A 23,740-nucleotide genomic window follows, 5' to 3' on the forward strand; every position below is an offset into this window, starting at 1 on the left:
TTAACACTTTTGATAGAAAAGAAATAGGGCAGGTGGGGAAGCCATGGCATAAAGAGCAGGAGTTAGGAAGTATAATTAGGAGAGTTTAAAAAGTCTAAACGTGAAATTAGGTCCACTGTTTGGGATAGCCAGAGAAATTCTAATAAGTCTCAATTATAGAGAAATGCCTAACAAAACCACAAATAAAATGTTTGGTTTGTGCACAAAATGTTATTGTGGATATCAAAATTCAGTGAAAATTCAGAGGTAGTATGTTTGGAAATTATTTAGCTGTATAGCTATTAATTTATTTTAAATAAGGCAACTGAATTTGGAGCTGTATGGCTTATTAGTAACTTTTTCATTTAGTTTAGATGTATTTTTTTAAAGATTTTATTTATTTATAAGAGAGGGAATAGGCAGGGGCAGTGGTAGGCAGAGGGACAGGGAGAAGCAAGCTCCTCACTGAGCAGGGAGCTACATGTGGGGCTTAATTCCAGGACCCCGGGATCATGACCTGAGCCAAAGGCAGACAATTAACTGAGCCACCCGGGTCCCTCAATGTTTTGGATTTAAAATATTCTAAACCACATATCCTAAACTTTTTTAGACAATAAATTTTAGTAGTGGACATGTCTGGGCTATTTTACAAATAGTTAAAAGATGAAAATTAATAGGAAAAAATGACATAAATTTAGAATTCAATTCAAAGTAATGACTTCTAATTTTGAAAGTAGTGATTCTACATTTTTATCAAATTATTCTTTGTGACCATATGTTTCCTAGTATTTTCTATGTATTTTCTTTATTCATCAGGGCTTGAGAGATACAGAGAGAAGACAGAGACATAGGCAGAGGGAGAAGCAGGCTCCCCACAGAGAGCCTGATGGGGGACTCGATTCTGGACCCCAGGATCATGACCTGAGCCAAAGGCAGACGCTCAACTGCTGAGCATCCAAGCGTCCCTCAGTGTATTCTCAGAATATGTTTTCTGTTTGATTAGAAACAAGTTTTTGCTCTGTTGGTTTTGCAAGTGGAAGCCAAGCCCAAGGCAACACATTGGATGTTGTATTGCAAAGTATAAACTATAGCAAAACAGAAGACACAAAGCAAAGACCCACTTCATCTTCTGTGAAGGGTCTCAGGACAGCGCAATTGCTGCCAAACTATGTGATCTGAAACCAAAAGTGTTTCAGATGATGGACAGCAGTTCCATTTTTCTCTTCTACCTTCTCTTGGATCTTCATGCTGAAACATACTAAATAGGTACCATCTCCCCCTTTTTAAACAAAGGGATCAACCTTATTAGTGCAATCAAGAGAGGAAATTTCCTAAAAACCTTAAGTACAAGAGCTTGGAGAAGTTATCCATAAATTGTGTCATTTCTTATTTGACTCACCTTCTCACTCACAGGGACTCTCCTTATGCTTTTCTTGTTTTCGTCCAGGCAAACCCTTTTTTACACGAAATCCTTCTGAGTTGAAAGGCAAGTTCATTCACACAAAGCTGCGGAAGAGCAGTCGTGGCTTTGGCTTCACTGTTGTTGGAGGGGATGAACCGGACGAGTTTCTGCAGATCAAGAGCTTGGTCCTGGATGGTCCTGCCGCACTGGATGGCAAGATGGAGACAGGTAGAGATGATGCTGCCACGTGGTGGCCCCCACATTTCCTGCCATTCAGCCCCTGGACAGGAGCAGACGGCATCAGGGGTGCATGACTTTCTAAATGGCTTTTAAAAGCTGTGTGCATCAACCAGATTCCTCCACTCTATCAAGGCATTCCCTGGTAAAAATGTAGAACTTTGGGGCCATTTTAACTTTGGGGTACTGTTAGGATGCTATTAAATACCCATAAAGCAGTAATTTACTAAAAACTTAGATCTGTCTGAATAGAAGAATTCTAAACTTGGATTTCTGCAGCGAGAATTTTTTTTTTTTTTTAAGAAATCTCAATGTTCTTTCAATGATCATTATATTCTCATTAGCAGGGAAGGCAGGGAAGACACTAGACACTAAAAGAATGCCTTATTAGCAGTTAAAATAAGTAATAGAAGTAGTCTCTTTGGGCCCTGTGATACTACCCCCAAATCCAGTTTCAGTTCTCATCCTGTTGGTAGGATTTTACAGTATCATGTTGTTAGAATTTTTTTGGCTACTGTTGGTTTTCCTTTTTAACCCCAAACTCTTATCTTTTGCAGGAGATGTCATTGTCAGCGTGAACGACACCTGTGTTTTGGGACACACGCATGCACAAGTTGTGAAAATCTTTCAGTCCATTCCCATTGGTGCCAGCGTGGACCTTGAACTCTGCCGGGGTTACCCGTTGCCTTTTGACCCAGATGACCCCAATACGAGTTTAGTGACCTCGGTGGCCATTTTGGATAAAGAACCAATTATTGTGAATGGGCAAGAGACCTATGATTCGCCAGCTAGTCACAGCAGTAAAACAGGCAAAGTCAATGGCATGAAGGATGCCAGGCCAAGCAGCCCTGCTGACGTGGCTTCAAACGGTTCCCATGGTTACCCCAATGACACTGTCTCTTTGGCTTCCTCCATAGCCACTCAGCCGGAACTCATAACTGTTCATATAGTCAAAGGGCCAATGGGCTTTGGGTTTACTATTGCAGACAGTCCCGGTGGCGGCGGCCAAAGAGTGAAACAGATTGTGGACAGTCCAAGGTGCCGTGGCCTGAAAGAAGGGGATCTTATAGTGGAAGTTAATAAAAAGAACGTGCAGGCTCTGACCCACAACCAAGTTGTGGATATGCTGATCGAATGTCCAAAGGGAAGTGAGGTGACATTGTTGGTGCAACGAGGAGGTATGTTGTAGCTTTCTTGTGTTCTGTGATTTTTTTTTTTTTAACCCAGAATCGGTTGTTTAATTTACCAGACTTCAGGTGGCTTTTGGGGGCTTTTTTTAGTCTACGCTTTAGGATCATTTTTATTTAAATATTTGGAAACTATTCAAAATTCCTTCTATTTTTACCAAATGGTAGGCTCTATAGAATAAAGGTTATGTTTGTATGTTAGGTTATACACATGCAGCTAGAGTGATACTTTTTTTTTTTTTAAGATTTTATTTATTCATGAGAGACACAAAGAGAGAGAGGCAGAGACACAGGCAGAGAAGCAGCCTCCACTCAGGGAGCACAACGTGGGACTCGATCCCGAAACTCCAGGATGACGCCCTGGGCCAAAGGCAGGCGCTCAGCCACTGAGCCACCAAGGCATCCCCCCAGAGTGATACTTTTGAATGTAAATCACATTGTGCTTTTAAAAAACCATTAATAAGGGCACCTAAGTGGTTCAGTCAGTTAAGCCTCTGCCTTCAGTTTAGGACATGATCCCAAGGTCCTAGGAATGAGCCCTGCATCAGGCTCCCTGCTTAGCTGGAAGCCTGCTTCTTCCTCTCCCTCTGCCTGTAGCTCCCCTGGTTGTGCTCTCTCTCTCTCTGTCAAATAAATAAATAAAATATTTAAAAAACGTAAAAAACCATTAATATTTTTAAATCTCTATACTTATTCTCCTGAATCTGGCCTACATAATGTGCATGCAAAATGTGGCTCTGCGCCACTCTTCTAGCTTCATCTCACACCCTTCTCCACTTGTCACTATGCTCCAGCCACCTGATTTCTTTTTGGAAATGCCTTTAGTGCTCCAAGCCCTGGTTGTCTCAGGGCCTTTGCATTTCCTATTCCCTCTTCTTGGAATGCTCTTTCCCCAGGTGTTCACTTGGCTGGCTCAAATCTCATTCAAGTCTCCTCCTGTGTGATGGTTTGTCTGATTACTTATTTAAAGTAGTTCCCCAGGGTGCCTGGGTGGTTAAGCATCTGACTTCAGCTCAGATCATGGTCTCAGGGTCCTGGGATCAAGCCCCACATCAGGTTTCCTGCTCAACAGGGAGTCTGCTTGTCTCTTTCTTTCTCTGACCCTCCCCCTTGCTTGTGCTCTCTCTGCCTCTTTCTCAAAGAAATTAAAAAAAAAAAAATCTTTTTAAAAATAAATAAAAATAAAGTAGTCCCCTACTTCCTTGTAGTCTTTACTGCAGCACCCCCATTTTTCATTGCCTTTATCACATCATTATTATTATCATTGCAAGTCATTGTTTTGTGTGTTTCTTTGTTGCTCTTTTTTTTACTAGATAAAAGATCCATAAAGTAGGCAGGGCCCAGGGCCCACGTCTACCTGCTGACATTGGATCCCCGCACTTAACATAATACCTGACTCCTGCTAGGCATTCACGAATGAAAAGATAATGAATGAATGAGTATGTAATTATTTATACTTGGTAGGAGCAACAGCTCTCCACCAATTATATGAGAAACATATGTCAGCATACCCACATTTTAATGAAGTGGTGAAGGATCTCAGAAAAGTTAGGGATTCTTAATCTTGAGATGTTAGACTTTCTTCTTTTCCAAGCCTGCACTGCTTACCTCTGCCTGACCAGAACTCCCACTATCTCACACTGAGAAATACTTCCCACACTGTTGAAATGCCTTGCTCCTGGATATGTGTTTGTGACTGGTCTTGATTGATCTTGTTCAGTCAGTTTTTCCCAACACAATTTGTTTCATGCACAACATACTCTGACCATCTGAAAAGAGATCAGAAACTAGCCTTTTATTTCCTCATGGTTCCATTGCAACAGAGGAGTTCATGTGTGTTACAGCAACTGTGTTCTCATGCTCTCATGAAGTTGTGTGTTCTGTGGTCAAAATGATTCAGGTCATTGGAAGGAAAAACAAAATTCAAAGCAACTATCTGTGTGAACTGAAATGCTCAGCTTTTACAGTTGTAAAAGCCATTGTGCAGATTTAATTTTTTAACTTGTTATCTTCTATGATACCATTTTGAAAAATCTTATTGTACCTGGATCACTTGACTGCATAGGTCATTGTTTTTTCAGCAGTGACTGAGATGTAGTAGAAAGTGACTTGAGCTTCGGAATGATGAAGATAGTGGTGGTGGTGGTGGTGGTAATGATGATGGTAGTTGCTGGTGGTGGTGGTGATGGTGGTGATGATGATGACAAGGACAATAAGTGATGCTTATGGATAAGCTGGAAATTTACAAAGCATCTTTCATATTGGCATATGCTCTTATCTCACTTTTACCATGTCCTTGAAAGGTTGGAAATTGCCAACCCAAAATATGACTGTGAAGTAAAGCTCAAATCTGTTCAGTGCTCTGCCCACCTTCTTCTCAATAACACTAGATTTTGCATAATCGCTGATTTCTATGGCCAGCAACTTGAAAACTTGAATGGTTCTTGGTCCATCAGGGCCCTTTCTGATTTAGCCACTGCTCATTTGATGGCCACAAACCACCCTGCTCTCCTACCTGATTTATTTGCTCCTTCATTTCGTTTGTCATTTCATTCTATTAGGTTCACTTTAAGGAGACCAAAAAATAAAGTCTCATTACAACATACTAACTACCACAGTTACTGGAGCCATATTGTAATGAATATGCCCAAACTACCATACAACTGATTATAGAAACATACCCCTTGATTTCAAATATGTTTGCATGCTCTCTTCTTAATTTCTAAGACCTTTTTGTTAAGGTCATTACATTTTATAAACTTAAATTAATATGGAAAGACCCAGAATATATTGCCACATTAGTCAACATCTACATAGTTTATTCCAGAACCTGAGTAATTGAAAATCACTCTAACATCAGCAGTCTTTAAAATACACCATATGCCTTGTGTTTGATTTATGTATTGGATAGAAAGTTTGTACATCTGCATTTGGCAGGCTAGCACCAGCTACTATTAATCTTTCTAGAAAGCATATAAATATATTTGTTTCCGCCATATATTAACTATTGGAACTAGGGCTGACATTTTAATCATCACTCCTGTATGGTGGGGGTGTAAATGAGAAGGTTTAGTGAAGCAACAAAGACAGCATCTAGGTTGAATGAGAAAGTAAATGGCCACTTCTCGGATTCTTTCTAATGAATCTCATTTCTGTCAAAACTCCTGGTAAGCAGATTGATAAACTCATGATTCTTGTGAGTCTTGGGATTCAAATCTCAAGGATGAGGCTTTCTGTGCTTTAAAGAACTGGCCTTTTCTACTGTGGGACAGAACCAGCTACAGCGATATTTTGTTTTAATTCTTAATCTCCTCATTTTTGATATCTGTTCTTGTCAAGATCGGGGACATTTTAATTTTGGTATTTTTTTCCCAAACTGGAAATCAAGTAGAAGTTAGAATATCATTTGTAAATTTCTGGGATTAGACAGTTTCCTGGATCAGGCATGGAGTTGGTGGGGTTGTCCATCCACATGCCCTGGCAGCTGGGACCATTACTGACTTGTTTACAAGTCTCTTCTCTGTGAACACGTCCCTGCCTACTGGTCCGTTAGTCATGTTCTTCATGGGGCACTACCTTCTTCCTAGGTTTAGCTCCCCATCTTCCCGTGGTGCTTCCTTTCTTCCTCCTCCCTCTGCTGTGCAGTCAAAAGAATGCTTTTTATTTATTTTATTTTTACATAGTATTTGCATTCAGATGCCTGTTGTGTGACACCGGGGTGAATCTAGAGGCCTTTTTTGAGGTGTTGGAAAATTATGCTAGAAGGTGATTACTATTTTTTTTAATACTGGTTTTTTTTTTTTTTTTTATTGACAAAAGATCATTTGTCCCATAAAGGTTTTTGTTTGTTTTGTTTTGTCTTGCTTTTTGTAAAAAAAAAAGGGGGGGGGGTGGATATTATATGTAACGGAACTACCTGTGCCTCAGAGTATATTTGGTATATTTGGCTAATTCACACCAGTTGGTAGTTGGGATATCTTTAGGATGTAATATTGTATTGAGTCAGAATATTCTGTTTCAAGACTTGGCAAAACTTTAAGAAAGTGGGGAACATACGTTTTGCTTTTGAGAAATAGTGTGTGTTGAAAAGAAAGCTGAACTGGGGTGTCAAGTGGAACCCCCTAGGTCCACCTCCACTCTTAGCTGCTCTACATGTCTGTCCAGGTTACTGCTCCTGTCCTGAGACTCATTTCTTTATCAACGAAATGGATGTTTTGAATTAGATCATCTTCAGAAGTGACCCTTTTTGGCTCTACCTTTATGCACAAAATGATGTCATTAATATGTTGAAAAACAAAATTCAACTGAGTAAATGTTAAAGGCTTTATTGGCTTTCTTCGGTGATTCATGAATCAGGCATCCCACGTAGCAGAAGGAAAGGAACTCTGAGGAGCTGTAAAAATGGAAGGCTTTTTTATATGCAGAGAAGAGTGGGACACGGGAGTTATACTACCAAAAGCAGGTTGGTTATAACTACCTTATTTATTTATTTTAAGATTTTGTTCATTTCTTTGACAAAGAGCGGAACATAAGCAGGGGGAAGAAGGCAGAGGGAGAAGCAGGCTCCTGACTGAGCAGGGAGCCCGATTTGGAGCCCAATCTTGATCCCAGGATCCTGGGATCATGACCTGAACCCAAGACAGACGCTTAACCACTGAGCGCCCCAAGGTTACCTTTCTTTAAGGGAAGGCAGGCATCTATCAGGCATGTTACCCTATTAGTGCTGAATTACTAGGTAACTCCAGGTGGAGTGATTAAAGATTACATTCCTGGGAGAGGCCAAAACTGTAGCTAAGATTTAAGTCTCAGTTTGGTGATACGGTGCTTAGCATAAATGACTCCATTTTGGGCCTGGAGTTTCATTTTTTTTTTTAATTTTTTTTATTTATGATAGTCACAGAGAGAGAGAGAGAGGCAGAGACACAGGCAGAGGGAGAAGCAGGCTCCATGCACCGGGAGCCCGACGTGGGATTCGATCCCGGGTCTCCAGGATCGCGCCCTGGGCCAAAGGCAGGCGCTAAACCGCTGCGCCACCCAGGGATCCCTGGAGTTTCATTTTTAACAATTCCCACCTTTTAATCAGATTCCCAGCCTAAGAGATGTGACCAAAGTTTTAAGGCATTAGCCCTACTCCTAATGACTGTTCTGAAGTTCTCACAGTTTTTGCTAATCTTCTGTGATGGTACACACAGGTCGTGACATCTTTTTGTTAAATCTCTGTGTGGTATTCACAGGTCACAAATTCAGGTTCACGTTTTTTAAACTGGTCATTCTCTTTGTTGCTTTTCTGATGATCCGGTACTGGAAGATTATTTGCTTGGTGGTTAGCAGTTGCAAACATGCATTTAAAGCTTCTGAGAGGAAAAAAAAAAAAAAAAGCTTCTGAGAGAATATAATGCACCAGGGAGACTGTTAGGATTATTATAAACAGGATAATTAGCAATGTCTATAATGTACTTTGGAATCATGGTCCCTAAGACCCAAACCAGTCAGAATCAAATAAGTCAAGATCCCAGTGAAGAAGTCATTTTATTAGGGCAACTGGCTTTTTTTGGTAATCTTACATAGCTGAATTCAGCTAACGCAGAAGTGTTAATCCAGGTGCAGCAAGTGATACTGGCCATAGAACAGACACCTTCTTCGTTAGCTAAAAGATAATCAAAAGCTATTCTATTACCAAGAACAGCTTTGGCCAGAGAGTCTAGGAATTTTTGTTGGGCAACTATTGCTTTAGTAGCAGATTCTATAAGATCTTGAAGAGTTAAGGAGAGTCCTAATCATAACATGAGGGCATTTACTTCTAGCCAGGGGATCAGTGGTCTTCCAAAGGAAGCTAATCTTGAATCATGAGTGCCTACGTGGTAATTCCTGTTTTCACCCTTTGAACAAGCGGTTTAAACAAATATATAAAGAAAAGGGCATAAGATTCTAGAGCCAGATGATGGAAATTTAAATCACAGCTTCTAGTTTTATTTGCTTTGTGACCTTAGGCAAGTCATCTGAAAAAATGGGAATAATAATACTTAATTTGCATGTGCCTGATGGAGATAAAATCATATAGCATTTGTGCTAATTGCTGGCATAGAAGTAATCACAATAAATCAGTAGTGTTTTACTGCTGTTACCAATATCAGAAGCAATTAGGGCTGGCTTTTTATTTAAGAAAAAAGAGGGTGGTGCCTCGGTGGCCAAGTCGGTTAAGTGTCTGACTCTTGATTTTGACTCAGGTCATGATCACAGGGAATCAAGCCCCATGTCAGGCTCAGTCCTCAGTGGGAGGAGTCTGGTTCCCTACTCTCCTTCTCCCTCTCCCTCTACCCACCCCTCCAGCTAGCACACACATTCTCTCTCTCTCTCTCTCTCTCTCAAAAGATAAAATAAAATCTTAAAAAAAAAAGCTCTATCCAGATGTACGGTATATTAATCTCAGGGCATGACTGTCAGGCATTCTGTTTTTTTGTAGAAGCTCCATGGGCAAAGACAGAGGCAGAGACATAGGCAGAGGGAGAAGCAGGCTCCCTTCCTGGAGCCTGATATGGGACTGGATCCCAGGACCTGGGGATCACGACCTGAGTTGAAGACAGACGCTCAGCGGCTAAGCCACCTGGGTGTCCCTCCACAGGTGATTCTGATGTACAACTAGAGTGGCAACCACTCTGAGGCTCCTACCCTTAATGGACCTTATCCATTTAGATTCTGTGACATCTCACTTGGAAAATTGGGTTATAAAACTAAACAATTATTTTCATTTCTGAATAATATTCTCCTTTTCAAGTCTACTGTATGTATAAGAAGCAGGTTGCTCGATCTTCCCTAAGGTCCATCTCATTCGTAGTCAGCTTCGTAGTCATGCCTCATACCTTGACAAGCATGACACAGAGACATTGAAAGCCAAAAATTAGATATGGAAGTGGTGGTGGTGATGGTAATGACCATGTTCCTGCTCTCGTCGATTGAGTGCTCGCATGTGTCAGGCTTGTTACCATGGTACAGGCAATACATAGACACACACTTAAATAAAACCTCACTGCACCCTGTTGTTGTGACTGCATTGCCCTGCCTTAATTTGCATTGTGATTCTGAGTAGGGTCCTCAGGGAAACGAAGGCAGTGATTGTTAGCCCCTCCACTAGGAAAACAAATGAAGAAATTATTTTTGCTTTCAGTGTTGAAATGCCACAGCTAAATTTGCTTCATATAAAGCAAAGGGGAGATTGCTGGTTTGGTTGGAAAAATACGTATAAGACTCTTCCTTGTTTAAACCACTTATAGTAAAGCAGTAAACACTTCCACCATGTGCCAGGCAAAGTTGGCTCTAAACATTTTATATATCATAATTTAAAAGAGCCCCATGAGGGAAGTAAAATCTTAGTTCCATTTAGGAGCAGAGGATACAAAGCCCTGGAGAGAGGACAGTGATTTCCCAGAATCACACATCTGGTTAGTGGCAAAGCCAGGATGTGAACCCAGAAGTTTAGATTCTAGAGACTGGGCTCTTAACCACTATGCTAAGCAGCATCTTGGCTTATAGATGAGAGACTTCAATACCATAACTATTAAGGAGTATATCTTACATATAAAGTAATGAATAAGGTCTGAAGTCTGTGGGCAAATTGATGCCACTTAATTTTTCATCAAAATTTACTGATGATATTTAGTTCATTAAATCATCATTGATCCATATAGGAAAAGCAGTATCTAATCTCATCATCTGAGCACATCATTAGCATTAGATCTTTGTGTGTACTTTTTTTCCTTCTGAAGCGATGCTAAACCATCATAATTAGAACTGCAGTGAGCTGTGTGCCCGAGTTAAACCCAGATGATCAGGTGCCGCTCTTCTCTTTGCCCTCTGGTCTTGGACTGGAGAATGAATGGCAAATTGCACCACTTAAATGTTTGACTGCAAGAATCTTTCATATTGAGCTGCAGGGCCTCTGAAAGGGGAATCCAGGTTGGTTGCAGAGTGATATCCTAATAGTGATAGAGTTCAGTGTATTCGCATCAGCAAGTTCTGTCACTTCTCCCTCTCAAAAGCCCCAGCTCTGTCGACCTCCCACTTTGTCCCTGGCCTCTGCCATGCATCATATGGTGCCTGGCCTGGCTATGGCCTTGCAGCCCATATGAGAGCTTCCTAGGGTCCATTCTCCTACTAGAGTGATTGCAAGTCAACTGAATCCCAGCAGTCCTCGTGTCAAAATGACTTATCATCATCCCGGGTCGGCTCCAAGATCCTGTGCCAATGCCCTAGCACTTGCCCTTCCCTCAGTCTGAATGTCTCATCTTCAAGGGGGCCACAGGGCTCTCTCAAATCAGGCTTCAGCTCAGAGGTTCTATCCTCCAAGAAGTCTGCTGTCCCCTCCCTGTAGAAAATAACATCGAACCCTAGCATCCCTCTCTGCTCTGTGATTCTCCCTCATGGCACTCACACTTTCTTGTGACCTCCATGAGAGCAGAGACTTGGTCTCACTCACTACTTCATCCATGCCGCCTGAGATCATGTCTGGAGCATTGTGTGTATACAGAAGGTCATATATGTTAAATGAAAAAATATAAATTCATATCTGGCCCTTCAATTTTGTAAATGCTAATCCTCAAGAGAACTCTCTGAGGTGAGCACTATGTTTTTTAAATTTTATAAGACTTTTTAAGTTTTTATTTTAATTCCAGTTAATGGACAGTGTTATATTAGTTTCAAGTGTACAATATAGTGATTCAACCCTTCCTTACATTACCTGGTGCTCATTGCAAGTGTACTCCTTATTCCCCATCACCTGTTTAACCCACCCCCACCCACCTCCCCTTTGTGTAACCATCATTTTGTTCTCTTTAGTTAAGAAGCTGTTTCTTAATTTGTCTCTCTTTTTCCCTTTGCTCATCTTAAATTCCACCTATGAGTGAAATCATACTGTATTTGTCTTTCTCTAACTTATTTCACTTAGCATTATTCTTTCTAGCTCCATCTGTATCATTTCAAATGGCAAGCTTTCATTCTTTTTTTTTTTTTAAGATTTTATTATTTATTCATGAGAGACCCACAGAGAGAGAGAGGCAGAGACACAGGTAGAGGGAGAAGTAGGCTCCATGCAGGGACCCCGACGTGGGACTCGATCCCAGGTCTTCAGTATCACACCTTGGGCTGAAGGCAGTGCAAAACCGCTGAGCCACCCAGGCTGCCCAACTTTTATTTTTTATGGCTGAATAATGCACCACTATATATAGATACCACATCTTTTTTTATCCATTCATCAGTTGATGCATGCTCAGGCTGCTTCTATATCTTGACTATTGTAGATAATGTTGCTATAAACATAGGGGTGTATATATCTCCTTGAATTAGTGTTTTTTGTATTCTTTGGGTAAATACCCAGTAGTGTGATTGCTGGATCATAGGGTAGATCTATTTTTAACTTTTTGAGGAGCCTCCATCCTGTTTACCACTGTGCCTGTACCAGTTAGCATTCCCACCAACAGTATAAGAGGGTTCTTTTTCTCCACATCTTCTACAGCACTTGTTTCTTGTGGTTTTTTTTATTTTAGCCATATCTCATTGTAGTTCTGATTTGCATTTCCCTGACAATGAGTGATGTTGAGCATATTTTCATGTGTCCGTTGGCCATCTGTATGTCTTCTTTGGTGAAATGTCTGTTGATGTTTTCTGCCCATTTTTTAATTGGATTATTTGTTTTTTGGGTTTGAGTTTTATAAGTTTATATATTTTGGATACTAGCCCTTTATCACATATGTCATTTGCAAATATCTTCACCCATTCTGTAGGTTTCCTTTTAGTTTTGTTGATTCTTTCCTTCTCTGTGCAGAAGCTTTTTATCTTGATATATAGTTCTAATGTTTATTTTTGCTTTTGTTTCACTTGCCTCAAGATAACTAGAGAAAACTTGTGACAACTGATGTCAAAGAGGTTACTGCCCATGCTCTCTTCTGGGATTTTTATGGTTCTCACATTTAGGTCTTTCATCCATTTTGAATTTATTTTTGTGTATGTTGTAAGAAAGTGGTCCAGTTTCATTCTTTTGCATATTGCTGTCAGTATTCCCAACACCATTTGTTGAAGAAGCTGTATTTTTCCCGGTGGATATTTTTTCCTGCTTCGTCGAAGATGAGCTGACCACATAATTGTGAGTCCATTTCCAGGTTTTCTCTTTTGTTCCATTGTGTCTATTTTTGTGTCAGTACCATTCTGTCCTGATCACTACAGCTTTGTAATGTAGCTTGAAGTCTGGAATCATGCCTCCAGCTTTGCTTTTCTTTTTCAAGATTGCTTTGGTTATTCAGGATCTTTTGTGGTTCCATATATGTTTTAGAATTATTTTTCTAGTTCTATGAAAAATGCTTTGATTTTGTGATAGGGACTATAATAAATGTGTAGATTGCTTTGGGTCATATAGACATTTTAACCGTATTTGTTCTTCTGATCCATGAGTATGGAATGCTTTCCATTTTGTTACGTTATTTTCAGCATCTTTCATCAGGGTTTTATAGTTTTATAGTTTTCAGATTATAGGTCTTTACCTCTTTGGTTAGCTTTATTCCTAGGTAGCTATTGTTTTTGGTACAATTGTAAATGGTATTGTTTTCTTAATTTCTCTTTCTGTTGCTTCATTGTTAGTGTATAGGAATTAAATATAATTCTGTCAATTGATTTTGTATCTTGCAACTTTACTGAATCATTTTATCAGTTCTAGCTATTTTTTGATGGAGTCTTTCAGATTTTTTGTATATAGTATGATGTCCTCTGCAAATAGTGAAAGTTTTACTTCTTCCTTACCATTTTGGATGCCTTTTATTTTTTGTTGTTGTATTGAGTCTATATTATTACAGTTAAGGAGATAGGCAGTGGGAGTTTCACCACCTCGTAACCACATGGCAAAAAGATGACAGAGCTTGAATCCCAATCCAAGTCTATTTGCCTATAAAAGTCTGTGTCACCGGCTGCTCTAAATGACAAGAAAATGCATTGATGGGCATGTCCGTAGCCAAGATCCTAGAACATCATTTCAGTGAGTCATATTGGTCCAGTTAAGCCTATTCTCTAGCATCCAGTTCACTAGTTACTAGCCACATGTGGATATTTAATTAAAATCAAATACAATGTTAAATTCAGTTCTTCCCCAACTGGCCACATTTCATGAGCTCAATAGCTACATGTGCAGGTATGGAACATTTTTATCCTCACAGAAAGGGCCATTGGTCAGCTCTGCTCTACAAGCTTTATTTTACCCTTAAAAAAGGATGTTCAATATGCTTTATTTTGCCCTTTCTTTTATTGTCATACCTTTGAATGAAAAAAAATATATAGAACTGAAGGCAAGTTCATGGGGAATAGATATCTTTTTTTTTTTAAGATTTTATTTATTTTAGAGAGAGGAAGAGAGAGTGTGTATGTGAGCAAGGGGAGATGGAGAGAGAAAGAAGTCCCAAGCAGACTCCATGCTGAGCATGGAGCCTGATATGGGGCTTAATCTCATGACCCTGAGATCATGACCTGAGCTAAAACTGAATAGTTGGATGTTTAACTGACTGAGCCACCCAGGTGCCCCAGGAATGGATTTTTTTTATACAGATAATAGTAATAATAGGTACTATTTATTAAATCCTGCTCCGTCAGCCTCATCAAGGCTTAAGAGGAATTACGGGGCCTCCATTTAGCCAAGAAGTGTCTCATCTTTGAATAGTAGACTGACATTGTCCAAGGAACTTAGTTTAAATTGTTTCATAATGTAAAGTATCCTTAATCCAAAAAGGGGAAGAAACTTTAAAACATGGAGAAATTCACCTTAAACTCTTATATATATATATATATATATATATATATATATATATATATATAATGTATAATGTATAATCTGCCACGTAGCTATCAGCAACTTCACAGTTTGGCAAAATTGTTTGAAAGGGAAGATATTGATGTCTCCTTGTTTTTGATTCAGTATCTCAAAGTAATTGACCTCCTTGCTTACCATGATGCTTAGTTTCTCCCATAGTTTTGGAAGTCGAGTCCTCTTTTTTTTAGGATTTTATTTATTTATTCATGAAAGACACAGAGAGGGGGGCAAAGACATAGGCAGAGGGAGGGAGAAGCAGGCTCCCTGCACCGAGCCCAATCAAGGACTCAATTCCAGGACCCCGGGATCACACCCTGAGCCGAAGGCAGATGCTCAACCACCGAGCCACCTAGGTGCCACGGAAGTCGAGTCTTATCAGATCCAGCACTCTGCCTCATTTCTTCCTAGCTGCTAAAAGTTGTTCATGTTAAAATTAGCAAACTTCCTAGCCCTTCCACAGTACTAAACAAGAGGGCGTTCGCGTTTGTGATTAAGAAGCCTTCTGGTCTTTATTACTAATGCAGTTTTAAGTTGTTCTTTTGATTTATTGGTGTGGTTTAAAGTTATCAAATATTTTGAGAATTCAGATCACATTTATATTCCAGATGATGTAGCAAGAGATCAGATAAATATAAAAAAGGGTCTCTGTTTTGGTTTGGTCTTTCATTATACAATGCGTAAAAATTACCTCTCAATTTCAGCATCTTTTTTTTTTTAAGATTTTATTTATTTATTCATGAGCGACAGAGAGAGAGAGAGAGGCAGAGACACAGGCAGAGGGAGAAGCAGGCTTCATGCAGGGAGCCCAATGTGGGACTCGATCCCGGGTCTCCAGGATCACGCCCTGGGCTGAAGACAGCGCTAAACCACTGAGCCACCTGGGCTGCCCCACAGCATCTTAAGGAACTGTGGATTTGGACTTAAAATTTTTTAACAGAATTTTGGTCTTATAATTTTTAAGCCTAAACAGGCTTCACTTATTTGCTCTCACATTTATACAGTTTTAGATTTGATTAAATGGTTTCCATTTTATTCCTGTTACAGTCATAATGCTCAGTGGTAGATACACCTAACCTTCTGCCTCTTTTTTTTTTTTTTTTTTTTTTTTTTGGTAAAGGAATGTCTCCTCCTCCTTGAAGGTAAACTCAATACACTGAGTTATTTGCTTTTGTGCATTATTTATCACAAATGTGTATTTGATTTATAATTCTCATTAAGGAATCGGGACATCCCCTCTGCTTTCTCGAAGAATATAGGAAATTCAAGTTAGAATTCTTGGCATAGTTAGCAGACTGTAGAATTATCAGTCTGTACTTCTACTGATGAATCAGGATGAATTTGAGTGAGAAACAGTTGCTTTGTTTTCTCTTCTGAGGGGGACATTGCTAGGCACTGGGAATAGAGCCCAACAAACAGGCTCCTGATTTCATGAAGCTTTTATTCTAGAGGAAGGAGAGATAGGGCAGAAATAAACAGATGAACAGGAAACTATCAGTCAGAGATAATAAAGAAAATAAAACCAGGTGTAGTGAGCAGGAGTGGTGGGGTCCAAATGAAAGGGGTCCTTTTGATTAGGTGAGAAAATTTGAGCAACCACAGAAAGAAAATTTGAGGCAAGGAAACCACAGTGCAAAGGGAACAGCCATTCCAGGAAGAGGGGCCAGTTAGTGCAAAGCTCCGAAGGAAGAAATAGAATGGAGGCTAGGGCGGCTGCTGGAAGGTTAACGAGGGGGGTTGAGATGGCCTTGCAGACCGGGACCAGAAGTTCAAATTTTATTTTCAGTGTAAGGGCCAGTGTCAGTGAAGCAGGGAAGGGATACGCTCTCATTGACAGTTTTTTACAGTCCCTCAGCATATATGTATAGAACATATTCTTGAAGATCAAGTGTGGAGGAGGGAGTCCTCTCAGGGCCACTGCAGTGGTTTGAGAAGGATGTGGGCAGCTTGGACCAGAGTGACACCAGTGGTGACAGAGGGAGCAGGGGATTTAGGATGGCTTTAGGAGAGTCAACAGAACTTGAGAGGGGGCTGCAGAATAGAGGTCCACAGACTTCTCCTATAAAAAGCCAGATGGTAAATACTGTAGCTTCATGGGCTCTACTATCTGTCACTGCCACTCTACTCTGTCTCTGTAGCAGATGACACATAAGCAAATGGACCACTTGTGTCCAAGAAAAGTAATGTTTAGTCCACAAGCCAACCTCTCCTGAAGAAGGAAGGGAAAGGGAGCCAAAATGACTCCTGGGTTTTAGCCTGGGCACTTGGATAGATAGACAGGCCATTTGCTGGGATTTGACTACTGAAGGAAGAGTGGGTAGGCCTTGAACTCAGGAATCCAGGGCTTTTTCTCAGAAATGTTAATTGTGGGATACCCATGTGACCTCCAAGTGAGCTGAAAAGTAAATAGCATTTAACTATTTAACTTATTATGATTGTGTAATACAGAACAAAATAGTATCTATTGTGATTCCATTTCTTTGTCTATGTCCAGAGCCATCACCCTAGGGATGGTGCTTCTGGGATCAAGGTAAAATTGATTATTTTTCTTCACGAGCAATTTTCTGGAGTCTGGGGTTCAGTTATTGCGAAGTTAGGGCAGAAAAGCATTTGTCATATCAGTGAGTGTGCTTCAGAGTGTGAGCTGTGTGTAGCTGTTTTTCTTCTCTGTTGAATTTCATAGTTCAAATAATACTTGTGACAAGCTGCTTCCCAGCTGATTCATTCCTGGTCTTAATCAGGAATTGAGCACATCCTTTGTGCAAGCTCTAAGATAAGAAGAGAGAAAACAAGGGTACTCGTACTGTAATTAGGGAGACAAGATTAACACATGAATTTTACCAACAGTAGCATGTAGTCTGAATCTGTGGCACAGATGTGAGTAACAGGTGACTCAGGGTGGAGGAGACATGATACGAGGCTAGAGCAGTGTGTCAGCTTCAGCACCATTAACGTTTTGGGCCGGATAATTCTATGTTGTTGGAGTCCATCCTGCCATTGTAGGATGTGTAACAGCATCTCTTGTCTCTACCTCATAGATGCCAACAGCATACCCTCCAACACCTCACCACTCCCCAAATTATGACAACAAAAAATGTTTCTACATATTGACAAATGTCTATGTACAAGACAAATTTGCCCTGTACAAGAACTACTAGATTAGAGCTCAGAAGTATAAGAAGTGTTTGGAGTTGTAAACTAGTAGTCCACAGGCAATACTCAGTCTGACCCACTCATATATTTTTCAGTAGTTTCTTTTAAAATTTTTTAAAATTTTTTTTTTTTTTTTAATTTTTAAAAATTTGAATGCATTTACTTGGTACCAACAATTCCACCTTGCCACAGTCCTCCCATTTCTTTTTGTCTCCTATCCAGCCTGGCACACTGGCACACTCTCGCACGCGCCTGCATGTTGCCCATGGGCAGCTGAGTTTGAGACCCAAATACAGCGTGCATGAAGGCAGTTATGGAGGTGCAAAGGCTTACCATGGACACATTTGTTAGAAATTGCTTTTTGCCGTCATCATCTCACAATTCTAGGAACTGGCTAGCTTTCCTTTCTTTTTGGTTTAATTAATACTTTTTTTTTTCCAACAAAAGAAATAAGGTATTTTCATACTGTTTTTTCTTAACTTTATTTTAACTTTATTTTTTTTTAAAGATTTTATTTATTTATTCATGAGAGACACAGAGAGAGAGGCAGAGACACAGGCAAGGGAGAAGCAGGCCCCATGTAGGGAACCTGACATAGGACTCGATCCTGGGTCTCCAGGATCACTCCTTGGGCCGAAGGTGGCACCAAACCACTGAGCTACACGGGCTGCCTTTTTCTTAACTTTAGAGTTAATTTTCTTACTATCTTATTTTGGTTGCATGTGAAAATTAATTTATTAGTTACCACCTCCTTGGGATAGTCTCTGCTGTGAGAGATGTTATTATGGTAGCTTCTCTCTTCTCTGATAATAGTTTTGTGACTTCACTGCATTGAGTTTCTCTTTATTGCAAGAGGTATCTTCATAGCCTCTGCACTAAGCATTTTTTAGCTCTGAACATTTCCAAAACTGTGATCTGAGGCAGTGTTTACTCTGTGTAATATTTTTTCCACCTTCCTTCATTTTCCTCAAATTAAATCACACGTTCTTTACCACCATCTGGAGTTAAGTAGTTGACATAGTTTTGATTGAGCCTGTCTTTGCATTGCCACCTGCAGTTTTAAAAATGTTCCCTCATATATCCCTTACCTGGTGTTTCCCCTGCTCAGATATATTAATCACATCCCCTATCTGGGAACATAATCCTATTGGGTTCAGAAATCTTCGTAACATCTTAATGTCTTTGAAAATAGCACTGGGTCTTTAGGAATCTTGTGTTTCTACTGGCAACTTGGAACATGTCTTTTTTTGTGCCAGGTTGTTACTTGGGTTTATTTCATACTCATGTTCTTATGTGTTTCAAATGTTCTCAACGTTTTTTTGTTTCTCACCATATGCAGTAAATGCTGTTCATTCTTCCTTCCATTCAGTGAACTTTAGCACTGTGCTAATCTCTCATTATAGATGAATGACATGCAAGTAAACACTTAAAATACACTGTGGTTAGCCACACCCTCCCCATTTTCTCATGGTTAATTCTTTTTCTAGAAATCTCATAGGATAAATTACCTTTGTCATGTAAAATGCTAATATATCTTTTTTGTGATTTTAATGTTTGTGACAAAGTTGTTTGCCCTATATCATAGAGTAGCAGCTGTAATAGCAAGGAAACTGCAACATGGACCAGTTAAAAGATTCCATCACAGAGGGAATCCCTGTCTGTCCCTTGTGTTGGCTACCAACTCATCTAATTCAACAACCTCAGTTTGTTTTAAGATAGATTTATTCATTCATTCATTAATTCATTCATTCATTCATGAGAGACACAGAGAGAGAGAGAGAGGCAGAGACACAGGTAGACGGAGAAGGAGGCTCCATGCAGGGAGCCTGATGTGGGACTGGATCCTGGGTCTTCAGGATCACACCCTAGGCTGAAGGCAGCGCTAAACCCCTGAGCCACCTGGGCTGCCCAGCAAACCTCAGTTTTTATTAAACTTTTATTTTGGCAGTTGATACGTTCAAGGGCTCTGACATGCTGTATTCATCTTAAAAGCCGTGTTTTAAAAAGCTTTTGTATAATTGCATAAACACTAATCAGTTCTTTAAATCATTTGGAGATAGCTGGAATTAGGTCAGTGCTCCCTTAGATAGATATGTATGTTGGCTCTAATTTTTTAAATGTTCTCTGTGATTACTTTTGCCACAGATACCATGTACCAAAGGGGGAAATGATTGCATTAAAAAAATCACAGAACTGCCCATTGATTAATGGGTTTCTTTGTAGTTTGCCCCCCTGCAGAGCAACTTTCACTTAGATGTGGCTATTGAAAGGAAGAAACTTGTTTTTGTTTGTTTTTTTTTTTTTTAAGATTTATGTGTTTATTTTAGAAAGAGAGAGAGCACATGCAAGCAGGTGGGGAGGAGAAGAGGGTGGGGGAGAGAAAATCTCAAGCAGGCTCCCCACAGAGCCTGACTCAGGGCTCAATCTCACAACCCTGAGATCACGCACGATGTGAGCCGAAACCAAGAGTCGGACCCTTAACTGACTGATTGAGCCACCCAAGCGCCCTAGAATTTTTTTTTTTTTAATAAGAGAATTTCTCAAACTTTGTTCTATTGAGATCAAGGACTGGATAATTCTTTCCTGTGCATCATAGGGTTCTTGGCAGCATCCCTGGTCTGTACCCACTTGATGCCAGTAGCACCGTCTCCTCCCTCATGGTAATATCCAACAGTGTCTTCAGACTTGGCCAGTGTCCCCTGAAGAGGAACATCGACTTTGTTTGGGAAGCACTTCCTTTCATCCCTTTGGCACCCATCTTGTTTTCGCTATTGGAAATGCTATGCTCTTTTTTTTTTTTTTTTTTTTTTTACAGTGCAAATGAAATCAGTTTAGGGTTACTTTTCATTGCACTTGGATGGAAGAAATTTCATATGAGAATTCCCCATTTCTTCTCAGTCATTGCTTCTGCTCAGTAATGGAAGTAGCAGCTTGGCCAGTTGTCAGAATCACACTCCTATCCTCTTCTCTGCCACTAGCTAGCAGTTCATCCTGGGCCAGCCATGGGCACTGTCCTTGGGCCTCTACATTGCCATTTAATTGTACCTTCCTCAGCACTGTTGTGTGAATGGAACAAGAAGAGGGCGTATAGTAGCTGCAGTGCTGCCCTGTCCTGATGGAGGGTATTCTTGGTCCTTCACATTAGATAGAATTTAAGAGAAAGGAGGTGGAGGAGTTACTCAGATGGTCATGCTTCACAATACTTTTGGCATAATTTTCTGGGATAGAGAAGAGGTAAAAAAAAAAAAAAAAAAGGCAAAAAGGAGGAACCTCAAGGAAAAACGTAGCTCGGGATATGTTCCTTCTGATCGGTGATGACATGATTGGTAAACAGTGAAATGAGACAGAAACTGTGAAATCAGGACAACAGTACAAGTCACGAAGTTTTTCCAAGGTGCAAAGCAGTAGTCTCCCATAGAGATCATGTCCTTCCTGGGTGGTGTTTTTTTCTCTTTTTTTTCCTCCTGCTGAAATCTACTTTTACTTAGGAATGGTATTTGATCATTATTTGACCCCCATTTTTAATATTCTTAGTTTGCAAAGTAAGAAATTGGCAAATTGTGGTCATTTGCTCACATCTATTTTACAAAAATTTGGTGGTTCATAAAATCTCAAATCTAGGAATCACTGATGCTGGGAAGGAATCCTTCAGGAGCTGGGAAGACAGGAGAGAAGGGAGCATGCTCTCAAGTGATGTGTGAGTGGGGGTCTGGAATCCAAACCAGAGGAAAGGCAGTAGGCACTTTCCCCCTCCTCAGACCATTGCTTACATGGCCTCTTACTTTAGGTGGAAGCTAGCTTTGGGTTCAAGACCAACGATAGATTCACAACTCTCCTTGGGCTTGCCTTTACATATTACTGCTTTATCTGTCATACTCCTCGATGATAATCTTTTGTCCTGAGAATGTTAACCCCAGCAGCAAGAGAAAAATAGGGTGAACCCATGCATGCCCCCCTCCCCCCACCAAATATCCATGGCCGATTTCTTGGGGTAAAAAAGCAGTCTCAGAAACTTTATGATAGCTCTAAAAAAAATCTGTTGCTAATGCATTTGCTTGCATTAAGTTCTCCATGTGAGTTGACACCAAGCCTTAATAGAGCAATAGGAACCAGCCAAAATCAGACAGGAGAGGAAGCAAAGGATGCTGGTATTCAGTCTCCACTGTGAGAAATTTGTTGAATATCTTCCTCCCTGAAACTACTGCCTGAGTGAGGATGTATTTTATCTCCAGTGTGAATTTCTGTTACTTACCCTTCCCTCCCATAAATGTGAAGTACTCCTCCAAGGCAGTGCCCTGTGATACATCTTGTTCCCAGATAGAATATTTCATTAAATAGCCTTGCAATTCTTGAATTTTCCCTGTACTTGACCTATAAAAGTTATTTCTAATTGAGATTCATCTTGAGTGGGACAGTATGTGTGCTGAGGTGTGTGTGTGGGTGAAGCAGATTCCCATATTCTGCCTTTAAGCAAATGCAGTTGGCAAAATGAGGATTGACGCACTGAAACCTGAAATCTAAGAGTTGAGCAAAGCCTCAATTTCCACTACTTCCCATAGCTATATGGGGCAGCAATTCATTAGAAATTGACGAAGTCAAGCAAACAGCTTTTTTTCGTTGAAATTCACATAATCACTTAGACCAGTTCAGATATTGTTTCAGCAAGAGGATTTTAAAGACATCTAATATCGCCATGGGAGATGAATGGGGCTGTTCATCACATGTCCTTTGCTCTTTGGAAAAACCTGACCCTTCAGTAAATGGCTCTTTAGGCCTGACTTCCAGACAGTTTGAATAATGCAGTGCTGCAGGACTCCCAAGTTGGATCGCCTTGGCATTGTTAGCCATGACCTGTCTTTTCTAAAGCTAATACGGTTTCCTAAATTTAAAAGATTGAAGTAAAGTTTGATATGGTGCCGGGTGGCTTCAGTCACAATTAAGCAGTCTGGTAATAAAGTTAATTGAAATGACCAAATTATAGACACCCTCATGGAGCAAATGGGAAAATTTCCCTCCCATTTTGCAAAAGTACACTGTGACCGAAAAGTGATTGTCACGCCAATAAGGCTGTTAAAACTGCTCAAGAGATTCATGCAATTAGTTCAAGGAAGGGACCTGACATGTTCTTTTTCATCCGTATTTGTTTGGTTTTTTTGTGGTGAAGGGGGAGGCATTTGGAGCCTTTAAACTCCATGTGGGCATAAAAGTTGCTTTTCTAAGGAAAGACGTGAAGATATCCTTCACTGAAGAATTACTGAGACTCTAGAAGAGTCCCTGAGAACATATCCATTTGCTGCAGCTGAGAGCTGTGGGGTTTGGGGTTTCTTTGTGAGTCTTCAGTGAATTCTGAGACCGGAGCCATCCGTTGTGATGGGAATTTAGAACACAAGGTGGCACAGCGGAACCTTGCTCTCCGCACGGAGGGAGGCAGCCAGGAGTTGAGCTGAGCCTGGCAGCTCACCCGTAAATCAAGGAGCAGCCCAAGCTTCAGGAGCTGTTAAGTAGTCACAGCAGGGATGATGAGGATCAGAAGAAGGACCAGGCGGCCCCTCTCCTTCGCCTCATCAGCCCTCCCTGCAGCCCTCAAGATACAAATGCATTTCATAAGCTCTGCACATTCACACATTCACTCCCAAGGTATTTGCCGAACTGGGGACCAGATACTGTTTTAGGACTGGAGATGAGCCCTAGAGTCAGTTAGACCAGTTCCCTGAAATGGAGACAATAAGTAAGACAATGATAACAGTTAACAATATAAACAATAAACAAGTAAACAGAATAATCTCAGAGAATCACAGCGTCTATGAAAACAAAGAAACTGGGCTTTGTGAATAAAATGTGGTAAGAAGGCTCACTTGGAGGGGCACTTGGAGGGGCTTAGTTGGTAGAGCATGCGACTCTTGATCTTGGGGTTGCGAGTTCGAGCCCCACGTTGGGTGTAAG

General features: G+C 40.4%; 1 protein-coding gene across 14 annotated transcripts in view; it reads left to right on the plus strand.

Moving 5' to 3' along the window:
* Nucleotides 1-23,740, plus strand: part of MAGI1 (membrane associated guanylate kinase, WW and PDZ domain containing 1) — a 642,704-nt gene that overhangs the window by 565,683 nt on the left and 53,281 nt on the right. For all 14 annotated transcript variants that reach the window (XM_055342834.1, XM_055342837.1, XM_055342839.1 and 11 more), the window contains 2 exons: nt 1,427-1,609; nt 2,176-2,796. In XM_055342834.1, the coding sequence (XP_055198809.1) occupies nt 1,427-1,609; nt 2,176-2,796 (804 nt within the window). The remainder of the gene's footprint in view (nt 1-1,426; nt 1,610-2,175; nt 2,797-23,740) is intronic.

This window comes from Nyctereutes procyonoides, unplaced genomic scaffold (genome assembly GCF_905146905.1).
Source record: "Nyctereutes procyonoides isolate TBG_1078 unplaced genomic scaffold, NYPRO_anot_genome, whole genome shotgun sequence".
NCBI classification, from domain to species: Eukaryota; Metazoa; Chordata; class Mammalia; order Carnivora; family Canidae; genus Nyctereutes; species Nyctereutes procyonoides.